The following is a 16,823-nucleotide window of genomic DNA, read 5'->3' on the forward strand; positions in this document are numbered from 1 at the left end:
CTTTTTTTTCTCTTCACCTTTATTTGACCAGGTAGGCCAGTTGAGAACAAGTTCTCATTTACAACTGCGACCTGGCCAAGATAAAGCAAAGCAGTGTGACACAAACAACACAGAGTTACACATGGAATAAACAAACATACAGTCAATAACACAATAGAAAAAAATATATATACAGTATGTGCAAATGAGGTAAGATTAGGGAGGTAAGGCAATAAATAGGCCATAGTGGTTGAAGTTATTACAACACAGCAATTCAACACTGGAGTGATAGATGTGCAGAAGATTAATGTGCAAGTAGAGATACTGGGGTGCAAAGGAGCAAAAAAAATATAACAATATGGGGATGAGGTAGTTGGATGGGCTATTTACAGATGGGCTATGTACAGGTGCAATGATCTGTGAGCTGCTATGACAGCTGATGCTTAAAGTTAGTGAGGGAGATATGAGTCTCCAGCTTCAGTGATTTTTGCAAACTTGTGGTCTGTTTAGGTGTGAGATCTTCCTATAGACCAATTGCCTCACAACAACTTTTGTGGGTTAAGCCTATTCATTCAAAGCCAGTATTTCCATACAAGTCAATATAGTTCAATATACAGTATATATATCAAAGTATGTGGACACCCTTCAAATTAGTGGATTTGGCTATTTCCCCCGTTGCTGACAGTTCGAGCACACAGCCATGCAATCTCCATAGACAAACATTGGCAGTAGAATGGCCTTACTGAAGAGCTCAGGTACTTTCAATGTGGCACCATCTTAGGATGCCACCTTTCCAACAAGTCAGTTCATCACATTTCTGCCCTACTGGAGCTTCCCCGGTCAACTGTAAGTGCTGTTATTGTGAAGTGGAAACGTCTACAACGGCTCAGCTGCAAAGTGGTGGGCCACACAAGCTCACAGAACGGGGCCGCCGAGTGTTGAAGTGTGTAAAAATTGTTGGTCCTCGGTTGCAACACTCACTAGGGAGTTCTAAACTTCCTCTGGAACCAATGTCAGCACAAGAACTGTTCGTCGGGAGCTTCATGAAATGGGTTTCCATGGCTTGAGCAGCCGCACACAAGCCTAAGATCATCATGCACAATGCCAAGCATCATCTGGAGTGGTGTAAAGCTCGCCGCCATTGGACTCTGGAGCAGTGGAAACGCGTTTTCTGGAGTGATGAATCACGCTTCACCATCTGGCAGTTCTTCTGAAGAATCTGGGTTTGGCAGATGACAGGAGAATGCTAGGTGCGAACTGTAAAGTTTGGTGAAGGAGGAATAATGGTCTGGGGCTGTTTTATGGTTTGGGCTAGGCCCCTTAGTTCCAGTGAAGGGAAATTTTAACGATACAGCATACAGTAACATTCTAGACAATTCTGTGCTTCCAACTTTGTGGCAACAGTTTGGGGGAGGCCCGTTCCTGTTTCAGCATTACAATGCCCCCCGTGCACAAAGTGATGTCCATCCAGAAATGGTTTGTCGATCGGTGTGGAAGAACTTGATTGGCCTGCACAGAGCCCTGACCTCAACCCCATCGAACATCTTTGGGATGAATTGAAACGCCGACTGCGAGCAAGGTCTAATCGCCCAACATCAGTGTCTGACCTCACTAATGCTCTTGTGGCTGAATGGCAGCAAGTCCCCGCAGCAATGTTCCAACATCTAGTGGAAAGCCTCCCAGAAGAGTGGAGGCTGTTATATCAGAAAAGGAAGGACCAACTCCATATTAATGCCCATACTTTTGGTCATGTAGTGTAGTGTAGTTCATCAATCGTTGTCTCCTGCATGAGATGGAGCTAATGTGCAGGTGAGACGATACTCCCCACCTTGAACCGTCCTCATGCACCTCCCTGAACATTACATGAGATACAGTCTCAGTTAATACAGTTGGTAGTAATACTAATTAGTTTGGCTTGTTTATTGGATAGAAATTGGGCCTCCGTTTTTCTGGCGACTTTGAGAGAAATTAGGGCCCAAAGTTTATGATTAAGAAAATGCTTAATTTAGCCTGATGGCCTCTAACAGTTGTCCTACTAAGTCTTCCCTATATTACGTAGATTTCCTCGCTGCACTGCAACAATTACAGCATACTTAATATTGTCCCTAATTTGGCTTTATTAAACTGATAAAATGCTAACGCATTAAACACATTTGCCAGCGTGATTAAAATATAGGGTTATTGCATTTTATGATTTTTACATTATTCAGGCCGGCGATTTTTCACAGAAATAAGATTGGCCGTGCCATTATTTCATCATTATTGGAGCAATTTCTCCTGTGCAAAAAAGGGTCACTTTCCTAACTCAGCAAAGACATATCCCTATTAAACTAATTTGCCTACATGCAAATTTTTGTCATTTTTCCCTCGTTAACTATTTATCAGAGACAGGAAAAAAATATATTCATGAAGGAGAGAGGGGAGCAGCCCGACAGAGCTGAAACTAATATTTTGCAACTCTAATGATTTTTTGCATCCTTAATTAGATAGAATAAGGTTGATATGATTAGGTCAGGATGTAGTGTTTTTCATTAAAAATACATTTCAGAAACTGTATTCCAAATGTGCCCTTGCAATTAAATAATGAATCCAACGAGTTTCTTATTACGGACCCAATTAATATGAGAGGGAAGGGCGTAATTTTAATAACAATGGGCCACGAGGCCTTCATTAACCAAGAGAGGAGGGAAGAATGGATAAAGAAATAGAGGAGAAAAGATATTCACAGGTACAGTATAGTGATGGTGTGACGGGACATAGAAAGTTTTAAGGGTCAAGCAAGGTGATGACAAAGGGTCAATGACTTGATTTGACCATTTATCTTCGAGTCCCCAGTCACAGTTCGTGCTAGCAAGAATATCAAACTAAACAAAGACAGCCTCAAGGGCAGACATATTTAATTTACTCTCTGATAGAATGTGTGTTAAGTACACGGTTGAACACTCACTCTTAACACAATCCAACACAAGGAAATGAGAGAGGTTAATGACAACGTTGACTAAAACCAGTTTTCTCTCAGGGTGCCCTCTGCCATAACATGGGGCGCGATCCTTCCTACCTTTTTACTGTACATGTGATGTTTCCCTCCAGCTCTGAAACAATAAAATAATAATCCACATTCAATAACAAATCTGCAAATGGCCCTATTATTATCAAACTTGTAATTTTCATGATCATAAAACATAATCTAATTTTACTTTCTTACTTACCAATGAACTTTATATTACACCTCACTATTCTTCCAGGCCTTACAGTATACGATCAGTTCTATTGCCGTAAGTTTGAATATGACTTAAAGGTGGTGGCATCAGATAAAAGCACCAGCTGTTGAGCTGATCCAAAGTGGGTGAGTGGGCCTACACTCATACCTGAGTTGGAATTCGATCTGAACACTTGCGGAGGAAGCAGTAGGATGAGTTTTCATTAAATTCTTATCATCTAGCTAGTGTCAATGATGGTGGTTGATAGATACACCCACTCGCTGATGTCATCGCTTACGATCGATTAGATCAGCTACATCGGCACCTTTCCTAGTTCTAGTTCTCCAGGGAAGTTACAACAGAAGCCAGGCTAACTGCCTACTGCATTAGTTGGTTAGCACACCGTTGTGGGAGTCTACTGCAACCGAAAACTCATAGTGGAGCTCAGTTGGTAATGAGCACATTAATTATGGAAAAGCACTGATGCAGATGGACCTAATTAATTGTCTGCCGTCACCCTCTTGATTACTGTACCTGGAAGGGAGGTGTTAATTTCGGTAATACTTAAGCAGGTACGCAAACAGTTGTGTCAGAGTGGGGGCTGTGACAGTGACTGAGGAGAGCCCTACCTCACTAGAGTCATTGTCACCGTCGTTATTCACCAGAAGTTTCCGGGTGACATTGTGCTAATGGAAGTTGTCGTCTCGACGATGGCCCCAGAGATGTTTTCGCAACTGAACGGCGGTCGACAACATCGTGGCGGCGGCGTTTGTCTCCGTATGTCTAGGTAATGGGTTACCTTGTGCGAATTTGGGGAACACCCAAGGTGCTTTGCAAAACATGCTTGTGGGGGGTAAACCTGTTGAGGTTTGGATGGCACAGATTGGAGCTCTAATGATAACTGGGACTGTGCTTCTCTTTCTTTAATCATGTGAGAGGGGACTATGTGTGGTCTCCCTAATCTATACTAGTCCCTCATGTTACCACTTGATCAGATTTCAGCTTCACTCGACGTAACTTCTTACCCATTGGAATTACCATAACAACCTTTTGAGTTGAGTTGAGCATTGAAATGGTTATTCTCTTTATCCGATATCTGAGCCTTTGGTAAAGGTTTTAGCCAATCTGTTTTACCCCTCAACAATGTCCTCTGCATGATCTACCTCAAAACAATGCTGCAGCCCCTCTCGATTCAGAAGACTCCAAAGCAGACGGTCAGAAGGTATTGTTGATGTTCACCACACTCTCTGAACCTTGCCATTTTGGCTTCCCCATTCCTGCTCTTCACTTATGTACAGTAAAGTGAGACTTTAAAGGGGCCCCGAGAGACGACCACCTCCACCGCTAAGGGAACAAGGCCATCACCCCAAACCAGGGGAGCATTAGCCCATGACGAGAAGCCCAGGAACCGCTTGTCAGTGGAACAATGGCCCAGAGAGCCCCCCTACAGGAACCCAAAACAGGAACGCAGGAAGTGGAGAGGAGTTGATATGTCACCGCGGTAATATAGGAGGGGTCATCTGGAGTCGATGGGGGTAGTGTTGGGGGCAGGGAGATATGGGGATCACTGAGGGCAGTTCCCACATCACCCCTCACCCCTCTCATCCCACACCCGACCCTGCCATAGAGTGGGGGCTGTGTGTGTGTGTGTGTGTGTGTGTGTGTGTGTGTGTGTGTGTGTGTGTGTGTGTGTCTGTCGCATTAGGTCCGAGAGTGGCTTCTTCAATTACAGGGGGCTATTAGTGGACAGTGCTGTGAGCCTCCGTGGCCCGGGGCTACAGCAGCCAGCCAGGCAGGCACAGGGAACAGGAGCACAACCACTCCACTCGCCGCTGCATTAGAGTGCTCAATATGAGATGTGACTGCAAAGGGTACATGCCTGTGTTGGTGAAAAGGTCACAGACTTTGGGGGGCAGTAATGTGTGAAAGCGGTGCAGTCTCACAATGGTTAAAGAAAGAAAAAAAAAATATAGAAGCACTCACTCAGCAAACCCCCCCCCCCCCCCCCCCCCCGCCCCTCTACTCACAAAACGCTGCAGCCCTGTCTCCATTTTTTAGTATCGCCGCGTTCACCCAGGGCTACTCTGATTCGCCGAAGATCCTCGGAAAAAGCGTCTGCTTTGCTTCGCTTTTGGAAATTCTAGGCCTTTGCCTAAAAAGAGATGCAGCCATTGTTGTAATTGTGTAACACCTCAAACTGAAGAATGGGCGGTCAGTTTGTGTGTCTCTGACACTGAACCGTCCCTGTGTTGGCTTTTTTTTTGTGCTCCCCATGTCTCCTCCCAGGCCCATAGAAACAGAGGCATCGGTTCGCGTTTGAACTCGTCCGTGTGAACGTTTAATTACTGGGAGTGTCAGCCTCTGCTTAATATGTCCCTCACCATTAATCCAGGAAGAGGATATTATTATCTCTTCTCCTCCCTAAACCCTGGGCAGGCTTTTCTCTGGGAGTCTGAGATGGAGAGAGTAATAGAGAAGGAGAGAAAGAGGGAAAGAGAAGAAGAGAGAGAGACTCGTCACATCATAAGTAGGTCTGTATGGTTAGCACCCCCCATCACATGCCAGACAGATGCAAACTTACACAAACACAGTTTTTTTACAAAGTGGATGTTTTCTAGTTAGTGGTGTCTTTGCACTTGTAGAGATTCAGGGATGTTGTATGCCCTGTCAGCTGTCAAAACAACGTCCAGCTGGAAGCCACACAATTGAGTCCACATGTTGAAGTCCTGTCTCTCCCTGCTTCTTCCTTCCCTCCCTCCCTCCCTCCCTCCCTCTGCCTCTCCCTCTCTCTGCCTGCCTCTTCCTGGTTCTTCCCTCCCTCTGCCTGCCTCTCCCTGCTTCTTCCCTCCCTCTGCCTGCCTCTTCCTGGTTCTTCCCTCCCTCTGCCTGCCTCTCCCTGCTTCTTCCCTCCCTCCCGGCCTCTCCCTGCTTCTTCCCTCCCTCCCGGCCTCTCCCTGCTTCTTCCCTCCCTACCTGCCTCTCCCTGCTTCTTCCCTCCCTACCTGCCTCTCACTGCTTCTTCCCTCCCTCCCTGCCGCTCCCTGCTTCTTCCCTCCCTCTGCCTGCCTCCCTCTGCCTGCCTCCCTCTACATGCCTCCCTCTCCCGCCGTCCTTCTGCCTGCCTGCCTTTCTCTCTGCATGCCCCTCCCTCTGCCTGCCCCTCACTCCCTCTGCCTGCCCCTCTCTCCTTCCCTCTGCTTGCCCCTCTCTGCCTCCCTCCCTCCCTTCCTCTGCCTCCCTCTCCCTCCCTCGCCCTCCCTCTGCCTGCCTGCCTCTCCCTCCCTCCCTCTGCCTTCCCAGCTCTTATGGATCCCGGCCCGTTCACTTGCCATCCATAATGCAAACCAGAAGGAACAAATTGGACTGTCGGCGAGGAGTGAACGAGTGTTCTTCAGCGGCACACAGAAGAGCAAATGGGATTTTTAAAGAGCTCATCTTGCACCATTTTTTAGTGTTTTGCACACTGGCTGAGTCTAATTTGTCTTGTAGTTTGAAATTATTATATCGGAGGATTAGCAGAGAAAGTTTGCCTCGGTTGGAGTCCAATGGGATGTGGTCACTAATCTAAATAATAACAGTTTGCTTCATTGAAGAGTATTTAAAGAACCAACATTTTGGCACAATTGACATGAAGCAGGAATGTATCTCTAGAAAGTGGTGGACTTGGTGGTGGAGAGTCGGTTGTCTTAAATCTGGATTTAATTTTAGCATTATTAAAAGCAGTACTATTAATAAAAGTACATATCCTTCTTTGTGATCCTACGACACTATTAGAACCAGCCTGCATGTGAAACCATCTGCCCTTTTTACTTTCTGACCATACGTTTGTTAGTCTTCCCTCCTCCTCTTCCTCCTCCTCCTCAGTTGCTTTAAAGAGTGTGACCTTGAGTGTTTTCTGTGGCCCAGGGGGGAGCAGGCCTGCTGATTGTGACAGGTGTCTCGTCTTAACAGGATGGATGATGACATCCTCTGGAGAGATAGGTTGGAGGGACTTTAATATCTCTTATCTCTCCCATAACCACATAGATGGATATACAGCACTGCACTGTCAAGGTGGCCCCGCTATAAGCAGAGAATCCCAGGTCTAATTTTGTTATCGGCAGTTATCATCCTCTGAAGCCTTGAAGGGCCGATTGGAATGAAGTCACTTGTAAGTGGCCGGAGAGAAAATCAAGAGAGATGTTTCACTTTGGCCCCTTTTTGGGGGGCATCTCAATATCCAATGGTACAAAGTACAGTGGCATTGACTATAGGTATGTGGTACATCATGAAGAAATCTTCAAATTAACCATTGGGTTTGTCATCACTTAATGCTTTAATGAGGGGTTGACTTTCCATGTAGCTTCTATGGTGTGACTTTATTGGGATAGTCCCCTTATGGATGATCTGTAGATCAGTTAATGCCTTTACACCACCACAACAACACAACAAACCTGGAGAAACTGTCTTCCTTCCCCCTCAAGGCCCCAGTGGTTGAGCCTTGGTACTAAGTGAGGGGTTACTGCTATTGGAAGTGGGGAGGTGCTGCGACAGGAGTTGTTTGTGGAATGAGTTGCCGTTATTTTCCCCCTACCAGATAAAAGGAGATTAGTAACAGTGAATTATGCATATCTTATTTCCTGGATCATCTCGAGCAAGAGATGCTATCTCGCTAAGAAAGTTAGTCTGCATAAATTGAACATGTAAATATTCATTGTTGCTTGTTTACCTTTTTCTAGAAGTCCAATTTGAAAAGGAGCTGATATTGAGTGTAGTTTTATGACCATACTGTAGTGTATATGCACCTAGGTATATCCAAGTAGATAAAGACAAAACTGCCCCTTGCACCATACGCACAATAATGAGGGTGAACGGACCAAAATAAACAAGTACTGTACTGAATCAGCCACAGTGTAGTTACTGTGTGCACTACTGTACGTAATACCAATCGGTTGCCTGTCTTGGCCGTCTGTGCATTTAACCAGACACAGTGTGTTTGAGCCAAATCAGACGAGCACCGGAGATGCGTCCGTACCATTTTAAAGCTGTCCCAATTACACAAACAGACTGGCCCTGTATCGAGGACGTCGCCGACAATAATAGCGGCTCTATTTCCATTCTAATGGCTGGCGTTGGCCTGGGTTATCCATGCGTATGTATGGCCCCTCTCTGATTCCTGCTCAGTGACTCTCTATGAGACCTTCAAATTTGATTTGATCTACACAGCAGCAGTAGCAGCAGGCTTGGAGGCCCCAGTCTTCTGCTGCCTACCTCTCATCTGGGGAAACGGGCATTGAACCTGAGCCAGCTCTGTGCCGAGGCAGGGAGGTATGGGAGTGACCATCCGCAGCTCAGAGAGCCTCTGCACAGAGAGACAGCCCCCCTCCCAGACCCAGGCACTGAGACTGCACGCGTGTGTGTGTCTTTCTGTGTGTGTGTTTGTATGTGCATGTGCACATACATGTGGCTGGATAAGGGTCTGTGGACAAAGGAAACAGACATGGCTGCCACCTCAATAGTTGTCACTGTTCCTCCATCTGCACAGTATGTTCAGTACATTTGTGTTCATACCCTGGTACCGCTAGCTAGCCTGCCACGCCTCTCTGGACGGTGGTACAGTAGTCTGGCTCAACCAGGGGATTAAGCGTGGGGTAGGGGGTCAGGAGCTGCCAGAGCACCCAGCCATTGCTGCCCATCAGCCCCATGCAGCCAGCCTGAGCCTGGGCAGCCCAGCCGGGGCTTCCATCCTCCATCCATGTGCGACTGACAAATAAATAACCCAGCCTGTCCACCACCCAGGCAAATTCAAATGCACCTGTCAGCGTGATGAAGCACTCGCCCGCAGGGAAGCATTGTTTACATTTTCACTCCACTCTTCGCAAAAGTGAGATTCTAATTATTTTCCCACTGTAAATTAAAGCCAAGTGGGACAGAACTGAAAACCAAAAGGGACCCCCCCCCCCCCCCCCAGTGGATGGAAGGAAACGGGCGTCACTATATATAAATTGTGTTCAGGTAAAAAAAAAAAAAAAGGAAAGGAAATGCGGGTGGATGGTACTGAATTGGAAGGTCAGCGGCTTTCGTCTTGATAAAAAGAAAGACAGAGGGAGGAGAACGAGAGACAGAGAGAGAGGTGAACTGCTCACACAGGCTGCAGTGCACGTCGAGTTTTGTTGTTTTGCTCATTACACATGGGTCTTGAGATATTCAGCCGAGTGGAATACATTATAGCCCCACATTTCATACATAATAATGTGCCAAAATTGCACCGCGTTATTTGTCATCCCGATGACAAGAGAGAGAGAGAAGGGAGAGAGATTTAATTAGTCCAAAGGAGCATGCAAATGGGAGGTAAAATTAGACTAGAATAGGGAGAACCTAGGGATGAGTGTGGATGGTAATGATGGCTATCTAGTTTGGATCAATCATCCAGGGATCAGGGAAGGTGACAGGCCGGCTCGTGCCCAGGCCCCAGGCTCCCTTCCTGGACCACGGCCAGCACAGCTCAGCCTGTCTGTCTAGATTTCTATGGAGGCCTCTCCTCTCTCTCCAACCTCCAGCCCCATGACTCATACAGTACACCACTACCTGGAAAACCTTCACCATTCGCTCACATGCACCACCTAACCTGTAGACACACTCACCACTCTGGGGATTATTTAGCTCTGTGTTGTTTATTAGTGATGCATAGCCTATGGCTGGGGTTTTCAAAATGGAGGTTCTGGGCCTACTGGTTGGTTGTAGCCAATTCCAAATGAGTCTCAGCTTATGACCAGACTGTAGCTCAAAACATTTTGATTGCGGAAGTGTCGTATGAACATTTTGATAAGGTAGGTCAGGGGGGTAGAATGTTTGGGGGATCAGTTGTGCAACAGGGACAGAAAAGCATGAGGTCATTAAGGAATTCCTCTTGTTTTAGACAACCATTGACACGTCACAAAATGGAGTGAAAATGTCACGGTGATATTTGTAAAGAGTCAAGGTCGAGTTACCTAAATACAAAATCACTCTGTCCACAGCCATGTCTCTTGCTGAAATAGTTTACTGAAATGGTTATTACTGAAATAGCTTCACCCAGTGGAAAGTTTCTATTTCTGTCAAATGTGTCTGCCCTCTTTTTAGTTGTTAGTTGCAAGTTTATATATTTTTTTTAGGTATGCATATGGGTCAATTTTAAAAATGAAGCTGAAAGGCATATTTTTGGGGGTATGTAGTGCATTTAGTCATTTTATTTAGGGGTAGAAATATTGTAAAAATACAGACTATTTGCGATCTTCTTAGTGTTACATGTAGACTTGTTTGTGAACAGTGGACCAATGACTGCTGTTAGATTCCCTACGCACTTCCTGGATCTACCCCTCTCTGCATTTGCGGTAATGTCTACATATACCACAATTTATGTCCTTGCTGGGAGACATGGCTTGCTGTTTATAGTCCCTAAAATAAATAATGCTTGTCTCTTCCCATGCGAGTCAAGAGACTGATACGGACTCTATCAGATTTCCTAAATGCAGACGTCAACGATAAATCGAGGCAAGATTGGTCGGAATTAGGTTAGCTCACTTGAATGCTATCTGCTTAACCCACAGCTGTTCGGCCTGCTACACCCAGGCATTGAATGTAAATCAGTCACTTAGTGCTATCAAATGGAACAATGGGGAAGAAGAGAGCACTCAGACTTGGGCTCGTATAGAAGTCAGGCTGGCCAGAAACGGAACCAACCTCCTAATGCTCTCGCTCGCTCGCTCTCTCTCTCTCTCTCTCTCCCTCTCCCTCCCCCTCCCTGTAGCTACAGCTCAGAATATGATTCACCCTGAGAACCATAATGCACTGAGTGAAATGGCATCCCCGTCATCCGCACACAAAAACGTTTCTATGTTTGTCTCAATGTGTTGTCACAGGGATTTCACCAGCAAATTGGCCAATGTGACCATGGCACAGGAAATGTTATAGACAGGAGAAGGAAATGTAGTATTAGTGAGAACAATTGAAATATCTCCTGTTTTGTGTCATCTGATGCATTTCTTACGTTGTCCCTCAACAGCTATCAAATACACTACTCAAAAATCTACAAAGAATCAATTTCCTGTTATCGTGAATTGAAGATTATTGGGGAAGTATGTCACCAGATCACACCAGTCAAGATAGTATGGACCTAGAGGGCACAGCTTTACCCTAATGAATACTGAATTGGCGTTAAAGAGATGCGTCCCCCTGCGTTTCCTTCCTTAAATGTTTGTGGCTGGTCTTCCCACTTTCGAACCAAAGCGACTCTTTGACATTTGTGACAATGAGGTCGTTCTCTCCAGGCTGTCTGCAGTGTGTTTAGAGCAGTTGTCTAATTACAAGTAGGTAATGACTTGGGTGTTTTCGAACTGCCCTGAGTTGTTTGGCTAACAGTTTATGTAGTTAGAAGAAAATCAGGACATCGATACACTTCCCAAAACGAAGTCTCTCCTTCAGCGTGACCCTGCCACTCAGGCCCTGTGAATGAGTTGGCTTTCTGGCTTCGTGTTTTCTTAGACAAATCATAATTACGGAGCCAATTAGGGGGTCACCTTGAGTTTATAAACTCTGCTGCCGGGAAAAAATTCCTGGTGCCTTTCACCCAGCCTTAACCTTCACTGTGTGTGTGTGTGTGTGTGCGTGTGCGTGTGCGTGAGAGAGATTGTGTGCCTCCACAGAATGACTCATGCCTTAATTAGGTCCTTGCTCTGAACCTGGCAGGATGCGGGCCTGCCTCCGCCTGCCTGGCTCCCCCACCTCCACACAGACAGTCAGTCCCCCAAATCTGGTTTCCATCTCAGAGGATGAGTCCTTTTACTCCGGCACGGCCGCTCGGTGCTCTGTCTGTATTTTTTCTCGCTCTCTCTCTCCTTGGTAAGAGAGGCCTAGAGGACCCTCGAAGCAGAGGCCTTGAATTACAAAAGAGAGTTGTTGTTGAGCTTGTCTCTTTCTGTGCGTGTTTGTCTGATATTGGAACATATTTTTAGTGTGTGTACGTGCCTGTGTGCACAAGTGAGGGTGTGTCCGTGTGTCGACCATGTCTGCCTATGTGTGTGTTACCTCAACGTTCTCCCGTCTTGTACCTGCGTGTGTGTCGTTCAGAGGCATTGTGTGTGATGCGGTGGGCAAACTAACACACAGGCCTCTAAAAACAGGCGTTATCAGCCAGAGAGGCACCATGATCTTCACACATGGATGCCGTCGAGTTACATGACCTATATAACATGTTACACGCTCTGCTAGCTCCCTGTGTTGCCCTAATAGAGGAGGGCAGTGCATTACAGGTGCAGCGGCAGAACAGGCAGAAGCGGCACGCACAAACAGCACTGCCACCATGGTTGTGTGTATGCCCTCGCCCTGGTACAACCTGATCCCTTCTCCCTTACCTGCTGCACGATCACTCCCCACAGGTCTAGTGAAAGCGTAGTTGGCTTATAGCAGCTTAGCATGCATAGCATACAAATTCTCTCTCCTTTCCTTTGTCCATATTTCTTGACAAAAAAATAAGAAGAGTGCAGCCACATGTTATAAGTCAAGGTCTCGATTGATAATGTGAGTTGTGTTTGTGTTTGGCAACTTGATCCTCAGCATTCTTACCTTATTTTCCTTTTCGGACGGTGCTCATCTTTGGATGTGAGGCTCTGCAAATTACAGAGGATTACTGTCAACTGTTTGGGTTTTAATTCTTTAAGAGCGCTGAGCTGTGGTCACAAGCAGGGCAAGGTATAATTACGTTGAAGTGAGCATTTGTGCAGGTATGCGTCACTAAACCCTGTGTACTCTGTTGTGCTCTCCCTCTTTCTTTTTCTCTCTCTCCCTCGCTCTCTCTATTTTACACACACACATCTATTTCCCTCATCCCCATTCCCTCCCCCCTTCTCTCTCTCTCTCTCTCTTTCTCTCTGTTGGTGTAGAGAGGGAATGAACCCTGACTGCTTTGACAAGCTCCTGACAGTGTCTAGTTTGTGTGTTCATGTGTGTCTGTGTGTGTGCATGCCTGCATTCACCTGTGTGTATGTGCTTGTGTGTATTGGGGAGTCTGTAATGAGGCTGACGGGGCCCCTGTGTGTGTCTCACTAGGTATCAGTGTATGACTACATCTGGACAGAGGAGGGCCCCTGTGCCCCCCCCAGGGGTGACCCTCGTGGGGCCGTGCCCGCTGCAGGTGGAGAGAGCAGTACCCACGTGTCTGTCTACACCCTCTACCTGAGCGGGCAGCGCCACCGTTACAGGCACTTCCTACGCCAGCCGGACGGTGCCATCCTAGAAGTAGGTTAACCCTGACTGTGCTTTCTCTCTCCCTCCCTCTCTTTCGCTCTCTCTCTCTCTCTCTCTCTCTCTCTCTCTCTCTCTCTCTCTCCCATGTAGTCAGCTGCCTCTGTCTGTCTTTCATTCTTCCTCTCTCGCACATTCTCTCTTTCTCTCCCTCTTATAACCTCTCTCTCTTCCTCTCTCTTATAACCAGAGATAAAGACAGAGAGGAAGAGTGAAACTGCACTGCATACTCTCCTCAGTGTGTGACCTAGCAGAAGTACACACACACACCATGCACTCACACACGCAGGGGAGAGCGACATTGAGGGAAGGGAAAAAAGAGAGAAGAGGTTAGCATGCCACTCCTCTCCTTTGTGACTCAGAGTGAGAGGAAAGGAACCGTACATTTCTCACTACACCTCCCTAGCAATGCTACACACACAGACAACAAGATGGTGCTATGGCCATAGGAAGGATTCTCCATTCTCCTTTCAAAGTAGCACCAAATGAGCACTGGCATGATTATGCACTGGCACTGTTATGATTCTCCCAGCTAGCACCAATGCTAACTCCACACTTGTATTTTTCACCAAATGAGCATCCGCCACAACTGCTATTCCCTTATTTTGCACCCATGCTAACACCCGTCTTTATTTGGTTTCTAGAATACTGGGTGCTGCACGCATTCTCCCACCTCCTGCTTTCCCCTGCCCTCGGCCACGCACACTCCTACCCTGAGTCAGTCAGGACGGAGCAGACTGCCGCACAGATTGGCTGTCTAATTAAATGTACCACTGATTCGGCTTTGTAACAACTGCAAGCACATGAATGAACTCCCCCGATCCCCCCGAGAGCAACCTGGATCATCACCATCCCGAAAAAAGTCAAAAGAGAGGAAAAAAGAGATTAATGCCGGAGCTGCATCAACAGTTAGCTCTCGGGCGGTGTGGCGTCGTCCTAATGGGTCCCGTCATATTTTGACTGATGAGAATGTGTGTAAACACACAACGTGGCATATCTATTCGTTTTTGGTGTGTGTGCGTGAGCGCGTGCACGTGTATGAGTTTGTGTGCGTGGTAATGTGTGTCCCTGTGTGGCCTCCAAACCTGTGTGTTACAAATGAGACATCTGGGTAAAGTTGTTTACTGAGGAATTTAGAAAATCACAGCAGAAATATTCATTTTCACCATCTCTCAGACAGAAATACAGTCACTGTAATTCCTAAAAAAAAGAATAAAATTCACTCTTGGCATTTCTGCTGGAGAAAATCATTTGGCCCCGGACCTACCTTTAACGGTAAGGGTTGAGGAACCAAAACAGAGGAGAATGTCCTGTGGTATCACCATCCACCCCATAGTGGCATGATGGCCACGCCTCTACGTCGGGTGGAACATGAGAGTGACGCCGGTGGCAGCCGTGTCCCCTCACCCCCGGCTGTGGTGTGTGTACGATAATGCCAGCTCTCCAGCCCTGCTGAGCTTTCTGTTTTCCACCCTCATTTCCCCTCTCCCTACAGCACGGGCCCTCTTTACATATTCAAACTAATCCTTCCTTGAATATATAGACTAGTTTTATGTATAGAGTGACATCCAGGAATCACCAAAGGGCATCCCCAGCCCTCGGAAGAACACTTGAGCTGATTTTATTAGTGCTTTATGTAATTCTGCCAGTAATATAGTCAGTGTATGCGACGGGGGGCTGTGTATGCGACGGGGGGCTGTGTACAAACTGGCCTGCAGATTTAAGGTGACAGCTCCTTGGAGAGGAATAACATTCAGGCAGTCCTGCCTGAGCAAAAATACAATATTTCAGACTGCACAATTCAAGGGTATAGAGTAGAATACCTTGTGCATATGGTTCCTTTCTCCACGAGTATAGTATTCTAAAGCCCCCTATGTAAGTTCATCATATTAATGTGTTCATTTTTGCAGGAAACAAATCTCTATTTTGAAGTGAGGCTTGTTTCCATATCACAATATATAACATGTAACATTTGACCATTCAATGATATTGCTTTATCATCTTCAAATGTGATATGTTATTGTGATATGGGAACAGGTTCCTGTCTCCTGTAAATGATTGCCCATTAACCCTTAGGAATGACTACTTGCTGTGACCTACAGTGTCATCATTATTCAGTCCTGATGCTTGGAGAATGAGACAACTTACAATAGCAGTATTTATTTGACTTCTTTGAACTGTGAAAAACAGTCAGTCTCCCCTCTGCCTCCTTCGGTTAAAGGATTCGTCCGACTACTTAAGGAGGCCTTCCTTTGTTTACTGAAGCAATATTGACGGATGCTTCATTTCCACATAAGAGGTCTGTTTTTCTCTGGCAATGTCCTGGACAGCCAAGCCCTCGAGGACCAGGGAAAGCCTTAGACTAACATGACCACTGCTCCAGGGTTCTTATTTTTGCATATTAACCACAATTTACACTCAAAATTAATATAAACGAACACCTAAGAAAAGCAAGCCCTCCGAGAGATGCCCTGAGCTATAGACACTTTCAGTGTAATACAGCAGTTTGGTGTGTATATTTGTATTGTTATTGGGGGGCAGCGGTCCATGACTAAGCAAAAAAAAATATCATGCACATATTGAATATTCATTTGGCTAAACCAAGTGATTCCTGCACCTGTATCCGTCTGGTTTTTAGTATTAAAGGTCATGTACAGACACAGACAAAAGGGTCCCAAAGGGTTCTTTGCCTATCCCCATAGGATAACACTTTTGGGTTCCATGTAGAACCCTCTGTGGAAAGGGTTTTACATAGAACCCAAAAGGGTTCTACCTGGAATCAAAAAGGTTCTACCTGGAACCAAAAGGGGGAAAAATCCTTTTAGGTTCTAGATAGCACCTTTTTTTCTAAGAGTTTGTGTTCAAGGCCCATCATGCATTGCATTTCAATTATGGAAATTGGTCGAACCATGTTTACCTGGAATATTAACCTGGAAGGCATCTACTATTTTACCTTTAATATTAACCACGACATGCTGGGAAATGGTAACAAATGTCGTGCAGCAAGAATAGTAAAAGCAACAGTCCCATTGGCATACTTAGCCAAACGGATTTTAAAGGTGGTGGAGTGTTTTAAAAAAATATATATATTACTTCTCAAACAATCATGAATAAACAGATGTTTGCCAGCTGCAAACTCACAATGCATCACTCTCAACAACCGTTGAGATTCCAGTAGGGCCCTCATAACAAAACAACTTCTGAGATGGGCCCATAACAGCTCCATCTGAGGGAAACAATATGGCCGACGAAATGAATGTGGGCAAAGTCATTATGTTCCCTACTAAAACCACAGTAGGTTTATGTTTCCCTGTCTTTTTCCTCCCAGGCTAGCATTTAAGTGTCTACGGCCTGCCAAAAAAGAACGATTTGAGTAACCAACTG

The 16,823-nt window shown here is 45.9% G+C and overlaps 1 protein-coding gene across 1 annotated transcript in view; it reads left to right on the forward strand.

Moving 5' to 3' along the window:
* Nucleotides 1-16,823, forward strand: part of ofcc1 (orofacial cleft 1 candidate 1) — a 112,111-nt gene that overhangs the window by 81,752 nt on the left and 13,536 nt on the right. The window contains exon 21 of the mRNA XM_036944035.1: nt 13,245-13,433. Within this exon, the coding sequence (XP_036799930.1) occupies nt 13,245-13,433 (189 nt within the window). The remainder of the gene's footprint in view (nt 1-13,244; nt 13,434-16,823) is intronic.

The sequence above is a fragment of the Oncorhynchus mykiss genome, chromosome 15, assembly GCF_013265735.2.
Source record: "Oncorhynchus mykiss isolate Arlee chromosome 15, USDA_OmykA_1.1, whole genome shotgun sequence".
NCBI lineage: Eukaryota > Metazoa > Chordata > Actinopteri > Salmoniformes > Salmonidae > Oncorhynchus > Oncorhynchus mykiss.